The 17,060-nt window shown below is 42.8% G+C and overlaps 1 protein-coding gene across 4 annotated transcripts in view; it reads right to left on the bottom strand.

Annotated features, from left to right (window-relative positions):
• The window catches only part of lpgat1 (lysophosphatidylglycerol acyltransferase 1), a 100,326-nt gene that overhangs the window by 27,181 nt on the left and 56,085 nt on the right, over window positions 1–17,060 (bottom strand). For all 4 annotated transcript variants that reach the window (XM_080200489.1, XM_080200488.1, XM_080200486.1 and 1 more), the window contains one exon: window positions 15,442–15,568. In XM_080200489.1, the coding sequence (XP_080056615.1) occupies window positions 15,442–15,568 (127 nt within the window). The remainder of the gene's footprint in view (window positions 1–15,441; window positions 15,569–17,060) is intronic.

Here is a 17,060-nt window from a genome sequence, read left to right as displayed (position 1 = left end):
TCCCCAAGGAACTGACAGAAGGTTCCTACCAGTTCACTGACTAATGGGCAAGACACCCATTGGCCTGAAAATGGCACACACCTGAGAAGTTAATGATCAATCACAATATTATGTGAATTAATGAAATACACGATGTTATGGTTTATTTTTCTAGAGTCCACGCAACTGAACTGAAAAGGAGTCATTACACAACAGTGGGTCGAGTTTTAAAAAATCCCAAATGGCTGCTTTTTAACCCACTAATTATTTGGTGACAGTTTCAAAGACTGATGAGAAGACAGAAAAACCATGGAAAATAAATTCAACTGCAGCACCTGCTTGCAATTACAGCGCTACATCTCAGGAGGGTGGTCAAAAGGAGACGGCAAAATGTAATTTCAAGCACGAAATACACTGTTCAACTAAGATTAGTTACATTTCAGCTCAGGTAGAATATTCAGCATTCATGCTTGATTATGCATCAAATACAATCCGTCCAACACAGCATAAACAAATATTCAAAGCAGCCATTGCATCAGCATTTATATTCAAAAGGTACGCAAAATTTGACACATGCCTGGAAAAAGTGCTTTTCAAAGTTGAAAGGCAACTTTTGTCTTCCATTTTAGGTCTTTCTGTGATGTCTTATTTGAATGCATGCACTCATAACCTGGAGGACTGGGAAAAAACCAGCTAAGTTTGTTTATCAGAGCAGCCTGAATATAGCCCTGGGGATGACATTTTTTTCTTCTATTCTGAAGTGATTAACCATTGCTTTTCATTTCTTCCTACTGGAATAGGCAACATTGAAACTCACCTAGCATCTTCAGGCATAAAGAATGCACCACTATACCCTGTTGCAAGTGAGTCAAACGATACCTAATAGATAGTTTGCAAAAGTGATTACCAAACATGATGCTATACTATATGCCTATTACATGCCCCACAAAATGTTTCACAACATGGCAACACAGGAATCTGCGTACAGAGAAGGCAGAATAGCCACAACAGCCATCAGCCAATGAATTAGACTTGGGTGGATGCCAGAAACAGAAGGAAGGGCAGCTTTACGTCATGCGGTCAGACTTGCCAGGGATCAATAAATAATACACCTCCAGTGACCTGCTCATTCCCTCTCCTGAAATTACACAAAGTCCCTCTGTATTAAATGTCCTTGTAGCCTCCTTTATCACTCTCTTAATCTTTCATTACAGAATAATGAAACCATTCTGCCAACTTTTATTTCACAAATATGTTACAAATTAAGGGAATACTATTTAAAACACTGCCAACCCACGCCATAAGTGATAACATTGATTAATTTAATACCAAATATGGTAACAGCCTTGAATTCATTTCACCACTAGTGTCAACCCATGAACCTTGTGAACCTTTTCTGAAACAAGATCCGACGGGGAGTGCCCTTCTCACCAACCGCCAAGCCAGGTCTTGATGCTTGTTTGAGTTCTGGTGATGAGGAGTTCTACTAAATAACACACACTTCTCTAGGAAAACACTATAGAAATGATCCCTAAGAGTAACAAGAGCACAGATACTGTAAAAACTCAGCAGGTCTGGCAGCATCAGTAGGGAGAGAAAACAAGAATTAATGTTTAGAGTCCATTTGGCTCTTCATCAGAACTAAAGAGAATGTCGTAGGTTTAAATTGTGGCTTTGCACCAAAATGTAGCAACTTTAAGAACAAACGACAGATTGCCTGGTGTGGGAGGGAGAGGGAGGGCTTTTGCATTGAGATAATATGTGAATAGGTACATTTTTTTTAAAAAGGGTTTAAGATGGCCTTAGTCTAGAGTTGTTGAGAGTCAGGGCAGCATGGTGGCAACATGGTGGCAACAGTTAGCACTGCTGACTCACAGCGCCAGAGACGCAGGTTCAATTCCTGGCTTGGGTCAGTGTGTGTGTGCAGTTTGCATGTTCTCCCCGTGTCTACGTGGATTTCCTCTGGGTATTCCGGTTTCCTCCCACAGTCCAAAGATTAGGTGGATAGACTATGCTAAACTGCTCCTTAGTGTCAGGGGGACTAGAGTAAATGCACAGAGTTATGGGGATTGTGGCTCTGTCTGAGGCCAGAACTCTCCATTCACCTGACGAAGAGGCTGTCCCCTCGAAAGCTTGTGAGAATATTATCAAATAAATAGGTTGGACTAAAACCTGGTGTTGTCAGACTTTTTACTGTGTTTACGCCAGTCCAACGCTGGCATACCCACATCATGATTGTGGTCAGTACAGACTCGATGGGCTGAATGGCCTTCTTCTGCACAATAGGATTCTGTGTGATTCTATGTGAAATGTAGGTCACAGTCTAAAGTTATTGAGGGACATTGGGCTTCATTGGAGCATTGCAACAAGCCAAGCATGGACATGAGCATGAGACTAAGATGCTAAGTTAAAATGGCAAGAAACAGGAAGTTTCGGGCAACACTTGGGGACTGAATAAAGGTGTTCTGCAAATCTGCATTTAGTCTCCCCAATATAGAGACGACCTCATTGGGAGCAGCAAACACAGTAGACTGAATTGAAGGATGTGCAAGTGAAACGCTGCTAATGTGAAAGTAGTATTTGGATGCTGAGTAGGAAGAAAAGGGACAAGTGCTGCGCTTTCTGCAATTGCAAGGTAAAGTGCTGTGGCAAGGGGCTGGGGAGTTAGGAGTGATGCAGGTGTGGACCAGGGTATCACGTATAAGAGATTCCTAAGGAATGTTGACGGACAGCATGGTGACACAGTGGTTAGCACTGCTGCCTCAGCACGAGGGACCCGGCTTCAATTCCCGGCTTGCGGCACTGTGTGGAGTTTGCACATTCTCCACGTGTCTGCGTGGGTTTTCTCCAGATGCTCCGGTTTCCTCCCACAGTCTTAAAGTCATTGGTTAGGTATATTGGCTATGCTAACTTCTCTGTGTACTGAACTTTACTGCAGTGTAAATGTAAGCCTCCTTGTGACACCAATAAATTAACTTTAAACTTAAAGGGGAAGATGTATTTCACGATAGTATCATGCTGGCATTGACTGAAATAGCCTATGAATGCAGAGGCTTGTGGGTTGCAAAGTAAAGACAAGGAGGATGCTATCATGGTTCTGGGAGGGAGGGAAAAGGGTGAGGGCAGAGGTGCACTGTGTGTGTCAAACCTGATTGAATGTCCTGTCAACTACAAGTAGGAAGAAACCTCGGTTAAGGAAAAAAAAAGCAAATGTGTCAGAAATACCATGTTCCATTCTTCAGGTGTGATGAAGCGGAGAAACTGGGAGAATGAGATGGAGTCCTTACAAGAAGCAAGATGTCAGGGGCTGTAGTCAAAGTAGTGGTGGGAGTCAATGGGTTTGTAATGGATTTGGGTGGTCAGTCTGTCAGTGGGAAATGGAGACAGAGGTCAAGGAAAGGAAGTTTTGGAGATGGGCCATGTGAAGGTGAAAGAGGGGTGTAAACTGGAAGCAAAACTGATAAATATTTTTAAGGTCCAGACAAGACATGAAGCAGTAGAGATACAGTCATTTACATAATGGGAAAAAAAGGTGTAGGAGTGGGCCTGGAACAAGGTGTATTCCACACAAACCACAAAATGATCGGTATAACTAGGGCCCATGCTTATATCTGTAGCCACATCTTTTATTTGCAGGAAGTGGGACAAGTTAAAGGATAAATTATTTAGTGACAGAACAAGTTCAGTTAGGTGGAGAAGTGTGTGCTGGATGGGAATCATTCAGCCTTTTGATTAGAGAAGCGGGGAGCCCTCAAATTCTCCTGGTGGGAGATGGACATGTAGAGGGATTGGACCACCACAGAGAAGAGTTACTGTTGATAGGACATCGGGTATCAGAAGAATCAGGAATGTAGGTGGGACGAGACTGGAAAAAGGGGAGAGAGGATGGGGTCAATATAGGAAGAAATGAGCCCTTTGGGAAGGGACAGGCAGTTACAATGGCTCTACCAAGACAGTAAGAAGTCTCACAACACCAGGTTAAAGTCCAAACAATTTATTTGATTTTGTTTATTTTGGTTGGACTTTAACCTGGTGTTGAGAGACTTCTTACTGTATTTACACCAGTCCAATGCCGGCATCTCCACATCACATCTACCAAGACAGTCCAACTTGTGGAATTTGGGAAGGAGATAGAAGCAGACTATGTCTCCAAACTGAATACATCTTTCTTTAAATAATGACACCAACACTGCATGCAATCCTCCAGCGTCAACAGCACAAAAACAGGACCACGTCTGTGCTGGTCATCAAGCATCAATCTATTCCAATTCCATTTTCCAGCACCTGGTCCTTGGCTTTGTATGCTATGGCATTTCAAGTGCTCACCTAAAAGCTCTAGATATGGTCTCACTAACACCTGTAAGGTTATAGCAAGAATTCCCTACTTGTGTACGCTACTGTTGGAATAAGGACCAACATTTCATTTGTTGTTTTAATTATTTGCATGCCAACTGTGTATTTCATGTACAAGGACACCCAGGTCCCTCTGTACTGCAGCATTCTGTAGTCTCTCTGTTCAAATAATACATATTTTCAATTCTTCCTGCTAAAGTAGATAACCTAATATTTTCCAACATTATACTCCATCTGTCAATGTTTTCCCACTCACTTAACCAATCTATATCTCTTTGAATATTCCTTGTATCCTCCTCACATCTTGCTTTCCCATCCATTTTTGTATCAACAACAAATTTGGCCACAACAGTCAGTCCCTTCATTCAAGTTATACATTGTAAATGGTTGAGGGCCATTATTGATCCCAATTGCACCCCACAAGTTAGGGTTTGCCCATCTGAAAATGACCTGTTTATCCTGATTCTCAAAGAACACCAATAAATTTGACAAATACAAGTTTCCTTTCACATATAAAAATAGGTAGCATCCGTAGAAAGACAAATGTTTTAGGTCAATGATTAATTCAATCTGATCAGGTTTGCAGGTGATATTAACTAGCTAATTCAGTTGACTCAACTAATCTGAAGCAGATGAAATCCAATATATAATGGCAAGAAAAATGAACCCTATAAGCATTTGATAGATTGCGTTCAAAATGCTGAAGGAAGAAGAAACGTGAGAAGTGGGTGTGACAGAGGACTCGGCCTCGAACATGTCAAATCACTATGGGCCGGCAATATACAAGGTAAATAGAATGGCACACGATATTAAGTCAATGAAGTATAAATTGGAAAAATGTTTGCTAAAATGCAGTGATTTTGTCAGATCTCACCTGGAATTAAAAGCAAGTTGTTCTTGGATTACTGAGCTCAGCTGCAATAACAAAAATAAGAAGTCACTTATGGGAGTGATTTATAGGACCCCAACAGTCAGATGTCGTATACGTAAAAAAAAAATGGAGTTGGAGAGACAGGAATGGCAATAATAATGGGTGATTTTAATTTACATATGATCACATGACTCAGATTAACAAAGGTGGCCTGGAAGATGATTTCACTAAGAGTGTTTTCAAAAGTTTCTTTGAGAAGCATGTTCTAGAGCCAAACAGATCCCCCTAGATCTGATAATGTGCAGTGAGATAGGACTAATTAATGACTTCTAGCAGCAGTGTTCACAAAATGATTGAATTTTGCATTCAGTTGAGGAAAAGTTGGTCTAAGAGGAGCGTTGAATTTTGCATTCATTTTTGAATGAGAAGATCTAAGTCAAAAAACTTGAGCATAAAAAATGAGATACGAAACTGGAGCTGGTTAAAGTTGGAAATTAGGTTAAGGGATAGGTCAGTAGTAATGCAGTGGCAGGGAATTAAGGAATTATTTCATAAGATGCAAATATTCATTCTAGTGAAAAGGAAATACTCCAGGGCAAGGTCACAAGTCCCAGTAGATCAAGAGATGAAATTTTGGAGTTGCAAACGGAGGCAGCAATGGCTGCCATGAAGCTCAAACCAAGTGTTAACAGTTGCGACGTCCCTTTAAATCCTTATGGTTTTATAATGACAGGAGTGGTCTAACTAACCGATGTTTGAGACTGAATTCCTCTTTCAAAAAAAGGTGAAAAGGTAGGAAAGAGCTTTTCACTTTAAAACACTGCAGTTAAAAAAACCCACTCTGAGCTCCTCCTCCAGCCCTGCTCACACAGCACCTCTTCAATCTTGCAGCTCCTTCTCACCACCCCTCCCTTCTGCCCTTGCAGCTTTGCACCCATCTCCCATCAAGGTGCAGGCAACACTGATCTGGAGAGTGACTTTGAAGCTGGACAATCAGTGCGCTCAGAAAAAGTTACACGTTGCACAGGGGCGAGGTCTGGGATTGCAACATTTGCTTTCATTTTGTGCAGGAACCAAGATTGCACATCTAACTGACATGAACACTACTCAACCTAACCAGGAGCTGTAGACAGGCTTGGGTATTGTGGTTTGGCACAGCTAAAGGATACCTGACACAAACTGGATGGACTACCAACACTCTGCCCCAGTTAAACTTGCAGATAATACATAGCTCAGAAACCTGTCTCCAGGTCAGGCTTGAATATGAGACAGCATGGAGGTGTGTGCGCACACGCTATGCCATTCAGGTACACAGCAGATGTGAATAAAGGCTCGAGGAAATAGATTCATTATCTGAAGAGCTGTGAACTGAATTGAACATTGTGCAAGCAGCAGTGAATATCCTCATGTCTGACCTTATGATGGAGGGCAAGCCATTAATGAAGCAGTTGATGGTGATCACATCTAGACTTTGATAACCTCCTACAGTAATTTCCTGAGTTGAGTGGATTGGCCTCCAACAATCTCACCAACTCCCTTTGTATTACATATGAAGAGGTTTCCATCTTAGTGTCCAATGACATTAGTTTTACTCGGGTTCTTTGGTGCCACACTTGCTAAAACTGCTGTCATAATGTCAAGATGCAGGCTCCTGGCATCACCTGAGCCTGAAGGAAGCTGCATGTGATTGAAGTTCCACTTTTATTTCGAGGATGCAACAATCATGCTTGCCTCACTTATGACATTCACCTCTTTTGATCATGTTTGGATCAGGGCTATAAGAAGATCTGGAGCAAAGTTGTCTTGGTAGAACCGAAACTGATCACCGATGAGCAGATTATTGGTTATTGAATGTCACATAATGGACCTGTTGATGTGACTTTCTGTAACTCTGCTGATGATTGAGAGCAGGCTGATGGAGAACAATGACTGACCAGAATGAATTTATCCTGCGCTGTGTGGACAGAGTACACTTGGGTGATTTTTCACTTTGTCAGGTAAATGTCAATAGCTGTAATGGAAAACACGGCTACAAATGTGGCTAGTTCTGAAGCACAGGTCTCTGCACTTTAGCTGGGATGCTTTCAGGCTCATAGCTTTTGTTATATCCTGTGTGCTCAATCATTTCTTAAAGCACCTGTTGAGTACATCAAATTAGTTGAAGACTGGCATATGTGATTGGATGAGGCTCAGAAAAATGCTGAGATAGATTATCCACTTTGCACTTCTGGCTGAAGATAAATGAACAGTTCAGCCTCGTCTTACGCATTTGCAGGCTGAACTCTGCCCACATGGAGAATAGGAATGTTCATAAAGTCTCCTTCTGCTATTTGTTATTTAATTGTCCATCACCATTCAGGGCCAAATGTGGCAGGATGACAGGTCTTTGATCTGATCCACTGCTTATGAGATCACTTAGTTCTATCTGTATCATGCTGCTTCTGCTGTTTAATCACAAATCACTCGATCCAGAGGAGTTGCATCCATGGTAGCTGACAGAAACTAGGATACAGATAGCTTAAACCCTGACCATAATCTTTAATCCTCCATGCATATTGGAATGATGCCAGAGGATGGTAAATGCTATTATTTATAAAAGGAGAGGGGGATAAACCTGGTAACAATGGGCCAGTCTATATAATGTCAGTGGTGGGATAAGTACCAGAGACCACTGTGAAGGATAGAATTAATCCTCACTTGGAGAGGCACGGGACTAATAAGGAATATTCAACATTTATTTGTTAACATAAGAACATAAGAAATAGGAGCAGGAGTAGGCCATCTAGCCCTTCGAGCCTGCCCCGCCATTCAATAAGATCATGGCTGATCTGTCGCTGCTCAGTTCCACTTTCCTGCTTTCTCCCCATAACCCTTAATCCCCTCTCATATCAAAAACCCATCAACCTGTGTCTTAAAAATATTTAGCGAGGCAGCCTCCACCACTTCAACGGGCAGAGAATTCCAGAGATTCACCACCCTTTGAGTGAAGAAGTTCCTCCTCAACTCCGTTCTAAACCGTCCCCCTTTTATCTCGAGGCTGTGCCCCCTAGTCCTACTGTCTTTTTTGAGCAGGAAGAGTCTCTCCACCTCTATCCTATCCATCCCATTCATCATCTTATACGTCTCAATGAGATCTCCCCTCATTCTTCTAAACTCTAACGAGTACAAGCCCAGTTTATTCAGCCTCTCCTCATAGCTCAACCCCCTCAACTCCGGCATCAGCCTAGTAAACCTCCTCTGCACTCCCTCCAAGGCCAAAATATCTTTGCGCAGGTGCGGCGCCCAAAACTGCACACAGTACTCCAGCTGCGGCCTCACCAATGCCCTATACAGCTGCAGCAAGACCTCCCTACTTTTATATTCAATCCCCCTCGCTATGAAGGCCAGCATCCCATTCGCCTTCCTGACCACCTGCTGCACCTGCAAGCTGGGTTTTTGCGACTCATGCACAAGGACCCCGAGGTCCCTCTGCACCGTCGCCTGCTGCAGTTTTTCGCCCCGTAAGTAATAGTCCTTCCTACCAAATTGGACCACCTCACACTTGCCAACATTAAATTCCATTTGCCATTTCCTGGCCCATTCACCCAGCCTATCTAGATCCTTCTGCAGACTCTCCACACCCTCCGCACAATTTGCCGTTCCCCCAACCTTGGTGTCATCAGCAAATTTCAACACCCTACACTCGGTTCCCTCCTCCAGATCATCTATATAAATGGTAAAAAGCTGAGGCCCCAGCACCGACCCCTGGGGCACTCCACTAGTCACCATCCGCCAATCCGAATAGCACCCGTTGACCCCCACTCTCTGCCTCCTATTTGACAGCCAATCCTCTATCCACGCTAACACCCTACCCCCAACTCCATGTCCCTCGACCTTCTGCAATAACCTCTTGTGAGGTACTTTGTCAAACGCCTTCTGAAAATCTAGAAAGACCACATCCACCGGCTCTCCTCTATCCACCGCCCTAGACACATCCTCATAGAACTCCAGTAAATTTGTCAGACACGACTTCCCTTTAATGAAACCGTGCTGCGTCTGCTCTATCAAGCAATTCCCTTCAAGATGCCTCGCAATTTCCTCCTTAATGACAGATTCTAACATTTTACCTACCACAGACGTTAAACTAACCGGCCTATAATTCCCCGCCTTTTGCCTGGCACCCTTCTTAAACAACGGCGTAACATTAGCCGTTTTCCAATCATCCGGCACTTCCCCGGAATCCAGCGACGTCTGGAAAATAACCACCAAGGCATCCACTATCACCTCCGCCATTTCTTTCAGAACCCTCGGATGCATTCCATCCGGTCCTGGGGACTTGTCCACAATCAGTCCCTCCAGTCTGTCGAGCACCGCCTCTCTAGTAACAGTAACGTCATTAAGACCCTCCAGTCCTACCACCTTTCCATCGCTAACACCCGGCAAATTATTCACGTCCTCCTCCGTGAAGACAGAAACAATAAAGTTATTCAATACCTTAGCCATATCCCCATCCCCTACCACTAGGTCCCCTTTCTCATCCTCTAAAGGACCAACATTCACCCTAGCCAGCCTCTTCCTTTTTATATATTTATAAAAACTCTTGCTATCCTTTTTTATATTAAGCGCTAGCCCAGCTTCATAGTTTCTCCTACCCTTCTTTATCAACTTCTTTGTCAATCTTTGTTGACATTTAAACCTCTCCCAATCCTCTTCTTGCCCACTACTCTTAGCTACTCTAAATTCCTCCGCTTTTAATTCACCTCCTTCGTTATCCACGGCTTATTACCTCTCTTCCTACTATCCTTTTTGACCATCGGAATAAATTTCCGCTGAGCACCAAGAAAGATCTCCTTAAAGATCCTCCACTGCTCCTCAACAGACCCTCCCTCCAACGCGCTCCCCCAGTCCACATTCGCCAATTCTTCTCCCATCCTACCGTACTCCCCTCTATTCAAACAGAGGACGCGTGTCCGGGAACCCACTTTCTCCTCCTCCATCTGCAAATTGTTAAAGGCAAATTGTTTCTGGCTAATCAAATTGAATTATTTGATCAAGTTTTAATGTCAGTGGATGAAGGTAGCGCCATTCAACTTCCTGAACTGTATGATTTTGTGGTAGAGTAAGTGATATACTGGGCCTTGAGATTACAATTGCAGTGTAATAGTATTCTGCTGTTGTTCATGGCCCACAGCACTGCATGGTGTCCAGATTTGAGTCGCTGGATCAGTCTCGAATCTATTCCATTTAGGAAAGTGGTAGGCCACATTGCATGTTGGAGGCTGTCGTCACTCAAGTTATACAGGTTGCTGGTTAGATTGCATTGAATGAAACATCAGGGAAAGTGGCCATTCAGCCCATCATGTTTGTGCCAGGGCTTTAACAAAAGCTAAACAATTACCATATACATTGAGTAAAAGTCAAATGTAAGCAAAACGTTAGGGGGTTGACTTTTACATGGATAATAATGACTTACTTTCAGCCAAAACATGCTGTCCAGGCACATTAAACATGGCTCTCAAAATAAGCCAGAAGGCAATGGAGGAAGCTACTCCTGCACCAGCTGTTTGTAGTATCTCTTCTTTTTAATTAATGGGCCTCTCCCACACTATACTCCCCCCTCGCCCCACATGGCGGGCTGGGGGGTGGGGGGTGGTGCTGCTGCACAGAACAGTACACCTTGGGAACAATCCCTTCAGTCCTCCAAGGTTGCGACGATCATGTCGTCCTAACTAAACTAAAAAGATCTTCTGCCCTTACTTAGTCCATATCCCTCTATTCCCTCCCTATTGGGTATATTCATGTACCCATTCAGAAGCTTCTTAAGTCTTGCTAATGTGCCTGTTTCCATCAACTCCTCTGGCACTGCATTCCAGGTGTTAGCTACTCTCTTCCTTTACTGTTGTAGAATTTGTTATCCATTTTTATATTTTATGCTAGGTTTTATTACTTTTAGTAACCTTTTATTGGTCTTTAAATATTTTCCAATACTCCAGCCTGCCATTGACCTCTGCAATATGGTATGCCTTAGTTTTTGCCTTTATGTTATCTTTAATCTCCTTGCTTAGCCATAGATGCATTTTCTCTCTTGCAATGTTTCTTTCTCATTTCAGTATATTTTAGTTTGGAAGACTTGAATGTCTCCTTAAATACTTACCTTTTCGTCTTTCTGCCCATTCTGTTAGGGCTAAACTTGTCTTCATGCCTTTTTAATTACCTTGGTTTAACACCACACCACTAGGGTAGAACTCAAGTTTATTGCCCTCAAACTGAATTTGAAATTCATGCACGCAATGATCAGTCTTCCCTAGAGGATTATTTACTACAACATCATTAACTATCCCATCCCATTACGTGATAATAAACACAAAACAGCCTGCTCCTTGGTTGGTTCGATAACATAGTGTCCCAACAATCTCTAGCACACTATGAACTCTCACGCTCTTGAGGCTACCCTTGCCAATTTGATTAATCCAGTGTACATGCACGTTACTCATGATTATTGTTGTACCCCTCTTACAAGCCCTCAGTATTTTCTGGTTTATAGTGTGTCTTATTATGAGGGGACGTTTGGATTACTCCCACCAGGGACTTGTGCTTTGCTAGTTCTTATTTCTACCCAGACTGATTCTACATCTTAATCTCCGGCGTCAATATAAATTCTCATTACACACTGATCCCTTCCTTTACCACCAAAATGACACCATCTTCTTTTCTTTTCTGTCTATCTTTCCAAAACATTCCCTTGAATATTCAACTCTGAGACCTGGTTCCCTTGTCTCAGCAATCACCACAAAATCATAACCTGTCGCCTCTATATTCATTGTTAAAGCTACAGCATTCAGATACAATATAGATAATATATTGATGATGGAAGAAGTTTGTTGAGCCAAGAGGCATGTTACTGCTGCTTGCTGCCCAGCTCTGACCTGCTCTTGTAGCCACTGTATTTATGTGGCCAATCCTTTCAAAATTTCTTTGATTTATTATTCTCACATGTATTAGTTTACAGAGAAAAGCATTGTTTCTTGCATGCTATACAAAGCATACTGTTCATAGTAATTAGCGGGGGCGGGGGGGGGGGGTGGGTTGCGAGGGTAGGTGAAATTACAGGGTCTAAAGTAAAGGAGAGGGTACAGGTATGGGAAGAGGTCAAGGATGTCCCAATAATAAAGGGAGTAGGGGGCATGAGTAAGGTTGGTAGCATTCCTTCAAATAGGGTCCAGGTGAAGGCTGGGATGAAGACACTATCTGAATGCACGAAGCATTCGGAACAAAGTGAATGAGCTGGTGGCGCAGATCAGCACAAATGGATATGATCTGGTGGCCATTACAGAGACGTGGTTGCAAGGTGACAGGGACTGGGAGCTGAACGTCCAGGGGTATCAAGTGTTTAGGAAGGATAGACGGGAGGAAAAAGGGGGGGTAGCTCTGCTGATTAAGGATAGCATCAGGGTGGTAGTAAGGGAAGATATAGGCACCAAAGATCAGAACGTGGAATCGTTGTGGGTGGAGATTAGGAACAGCAAGGGAAGACGCTGGTGGGTGTCATCTATAGGCCCCCAAAAAATGACCCGGAGGTGGGGTGGGCTATAAACGTGCAAATAAATGTCGCGTGCAGGAATGGAACGGCGATAATTATGGGGGATTTCAATCTACATGTTGACTGGTCGACCCATGTTGGACGCGGTGGGCTTGAGGAAGAGATCTTGGAATGCTGCTGGGATAGTTTCCTTGAACAGTGTGTTGGAGCCGATGAGGGAGCGAGCTATCTTAGATCTGGTGTTATGTAATGAGGCAGGTAGAATTAGGGACCTTGTTTGAGGGATCCTCTTGGGAAGAGTGATCATTGTATGGTGGAGTTTCTGATGCAGATGGAGGAGGAGAAAGTGGGATCCCAGACCTGCGTCCTTTGTTTGAACAGAGGGGAGTACAATAGGATGAGAGAGGAATTGGCGAATGTAGATTGGGGGCGCAGATTGGTCAGTAGGTCTGCTGAGGAACAGTGGAGGATCTTTAAGGAGATCTTTCTTGGTGCTCAGCAGAAATTTATTCCGATGGTAAAGAAGGATCGTAGGAGAAGAGATAATCAGCCGTGGATAACGAAGGAGATAAAGGAGAGTATTAAATTAAAAGCTGATGCATTTAGAGTGGCTAAAAGTAGTGGGCGAGAAGAGGATTGGGAGAGGTTTAAATATCAACAAAGAATGACGAGGAAGTTGATAAAGAAAGGAAGGATAGTCTATGAATCTAGGCTAGCGCTAAATATAAAAAAGGATAGTAAGAGTTTTTATAAATATATAAAAAGGAGGAGGCTGGCTCGGGTGAATGTTGGACCCTTAGAGGATGAGAGGGGGGAATTTAGTGGTGGGGGATGAGGAAATGGCTGAGGCCTTGAATAAGTTTTTTCCTTCAGTATTCATGGAGGAGGACGCGAATAGTTTGCTGGGTGTTAACGATGGAAAGATGGTAGGAGTGGAGGGCCTGAATGAGATCATTGTTACTAGAGAGGCAGTGCTCGACAGACTAGAGGGGCTGATGGTGGACAAGTCCCCAGGGCCGGATGGAATGCATCCAAGGAAATGGCAGAGGTGATAGTGGATGCATTAGTGATTATTTTCCAAACCTCGCTGGATTCCGGGGAAGTGCCGGAAGATTGGAAAACGGCTAACGTTACGCTGCTGTTTAAAAAGGGTGGCAGGCAAAAGGCAGGGAATTATAGGCTGGTTAGTTTAACGTCTGTTGGAGGAAAAATGCTTGAATCCGTAATCAAAGAGGAAATAGCGAGGCATTGAGAAGAATTGTTTGATAGAGCAGACGCAGCACGGATTCGTTAAGGGGAAGTCGTGTCTGACAAATTTATTGGAATTCTACGAGGATGTGTCTAGTGCGGTGGATGGAGGGGAACTGGTGGATGTGGTGTTTCTCGATTTTCAGAAGGCGTTTGATAAGGTGGGGATCTTAATTATGCTCGTTGGTTTTCTGAGGCAGCGGGTAGTATAGACAGTCAGTCAATGGATGGGAGGCTGGTTTGCGTAATGGATTGAGCTACTTTCATGACCTTTTGTAGTTTCTTGCAGTCTTGGGCAGAGAAGGAGCCATACCAAGTTGTGATACAGCTAGAAAGAATGCTTTCTACGGCACATCTGTATGAGTTGGTGACAGCCGTAGCTGACATGCCAAATTTCCTTAGTCTTCTGAGAAAGTAGAGGCGTTGGTAGGCTTCCTTAACTATAGTGTCAGCATGGGGAAACCACGACAGGCTGTTGGTGACCTGGACACTTAAAAGCTTGAAGCTCTCAACCATTTCTACTTTGTCCCCAATAATGTTCTCCACTATGCTTCCTGAAGGCGGTGACAATCTCTTTTGTTTTGTTGATACTGTGGGAAAGATTATTGTTACTGCATCAGTTCACCAGATTGTTTCTCTTATTCCTGTACTCTGTTTTGTCTCGTTCAAGATCTGATGGTGTCATCAGCAAACGTGAAAACCGAGCAGGAGATGAATTTGGTACACAATCACTGGTATATAAGGAGTGTAGTAGGGGGCTGAGAACACAGCCTTGTAAGGCACTGGTGTTGAGGATGATTGTGGAGGTATTGTTATTGCCAGTCCTTACTGATTGTGGTCTGTGGGTTAGAAAGTTCAGGATCCAGTTGCAGAAGGAGGACTGAGTCCTAGGCCATTAAGTTTGCAGATGAGATTCTGGTAAAAGGAGATGCTAAGATGTTGATGGTAAGGGTTTCAGCAATGGTAATGCTACTTAATGCCAGGGGAGGTGATTAGATTCTCCTTTATTCTACATAGTCACTGCCTGGCACTTAATAGCCCAAGCCTGAAACTCGACCAGGTCTTGCTGGATGCAGGCGCAGACTGCTTCATTGTTTGAGGATTAAACTTTTGAAGTCAAAAGAAGCCACTAAATCTATTGAAGTCTGAAATTTGTATATACTTTAGAATAGCTTTGTGATCAGCTTTCTACTAACCACTGAACAGCATCAAGGGGATGGGGAGCGGGTAGAGAATCTCTACAGAATTCCAATAACACAGAAGGATATTATTCTGCCCATCGGCACTGATACAGGTAGAAGGGAAGACAATATTTTACAGTGGCAAGGCAATAAGATCATAACAAATAGTCTCCTCCATTCTACTTACAAGTACACCATCTCAATTTATAACAATCTGTAGCTTCTCAATCAGTGACTGGAAAAAGGTTGTGTGAATTGGGGTAAAAATTTAAAATAATAACAGGACTTACCTGTAGTGCACATGTGTGACTGTTGGTTCTCTGTAGCCAATGATCCAAGTCTGAATGTCTATTGGCTTTGCTTTGTGATACGCGATGGTAATATCTACAACCCACTGGAGACCTTTTTGTTTTTCCACTACATAGTAGAGATAAAAAAGAACAATGTTAAGCAAACTTATTTTTCTGCACATATCTAGGCCTTGAAGAAATCACAAACAGGGAATGAAAATTCTCTGTAGATAATTTGTTCTGACCAAAAATAGGCATGATTTTGTCAAACTGCTGTCAGTTGGTCATATTTAAAAATTAAGTTTGTGCAGAGTACCAACTTGTCCATAATTTGGAATAATTAATTAGTGCAACCAGTTCATAGAATTATAGAACAGTCACAGCACAGAAGGATGTTGTTTGGGTCAGTCAAGCTCATGCTAGCTCTCTGCAAGAGTAACTTAGCTAGTCTTACCTTCTGTCCTTCCTAATAACCCTGCTGCTGATTCAGCATGAGATAAAACGTGGGATTGGATTTTGAGAAGGACTGCACTGGACTTACCCACCCCGCCCCCACTCATGCAGGGAAATCTGCCAGGATGGTCACTTGGGCTAAGCTGCTCTCACTGCTGGTTAAGTTCCAGCAGCAGCAAGGTGATATCCTTAAATGATCATTAATTGCTTACTTGATGGCCTTGATTGGCTCACTGACAGTTCTGCCACTGGAAAAGTTTTAGTGGAGACAGAGGTTGATGAGTAGTCACTGCCAGGCCAACTATGGGTTCTACACATTCCCTTGTTTCAAACCCGCAGCTGATCATCATATCTAGGCTTTGGCAGTGCACGTTCAGGATTAAGACACTGGTAAAGTAATATTGAAGAATGTTATCCAGTTTATCTGGATTACGCTGAGTACAGGTAACACCAGAAGTCTCTCTTTAGTAAATTAATTTTGGGATAGGGATATTTCTGGTCAGACTGGCATCTATTGCCAAAATTGGGTTGCCCTTGAAAAGATGGTGTGCAATTTAGATACAATCTAGTGGGCTGTTAAGCCAATTTAAGAGAGTGGTTAAGAGTCAACCAAATGTAAAAATGACAAATTTCAAATGATCGTAATCTATACAACAGGAGAATTGATTGTCACGTGAACTGATTGGCCAAGGCATTTTGAAATTCAGTTTTCTTGCATTTGTTCTGATGAGTACAGAATGAAAAACTTTGGCAACATGTCTTCTTTTCAACAATATTCAAGTTCTGCACTACCAAGTGACAAAGCAAAGGACATCAATGAACCAGGTTTGTCCAATCCAGAGACTTGGGCTAATGAACCGAAAAAATAAATTTAAATCCTTTCAGGGCAACAGAAAATTAAAATTCAGTTAATCCCTATATCTCAAAGAAAGTAGGTACCAATTATACTGACTTCAAAACTCTGATTTGTCATTTTAAAAATTGATTAATTAATATCCTGCAGGGAGGGAAATCTGTAATCCTAGCTTATATGCAATTCCAGACTCTCAGCAATGAGGTTGACACTTATCAACCACCTTCAATTGCTTCAATGGTCTTCCATTCATCATAAGGTGATAATTGATAAGGTTCATGGATTATTGCACAATATTAAGCACCATTCACTC

This window comes from Carcharhinus amblyrhynchos, chromosome 12 (genome assembly GCF_965287045.1).
Source record: "Carcharhinus amblyrhynchos chromosome 12, sCarAmb.v2.hapA, whole genome shotgun sequence".
NCBI lineage: Eukaryota > Metazoa > Chordata > Chondrichthyes > Carcharhiniformes > Carcharhinidae > Carcharhinus > Carcharhinus amblyrhynchos.
The sequence above is the reverse complement of the archived record's forward strand: the minus strand, read 5'-3'. Positions and strand labels throughout refer to the sequence as shown.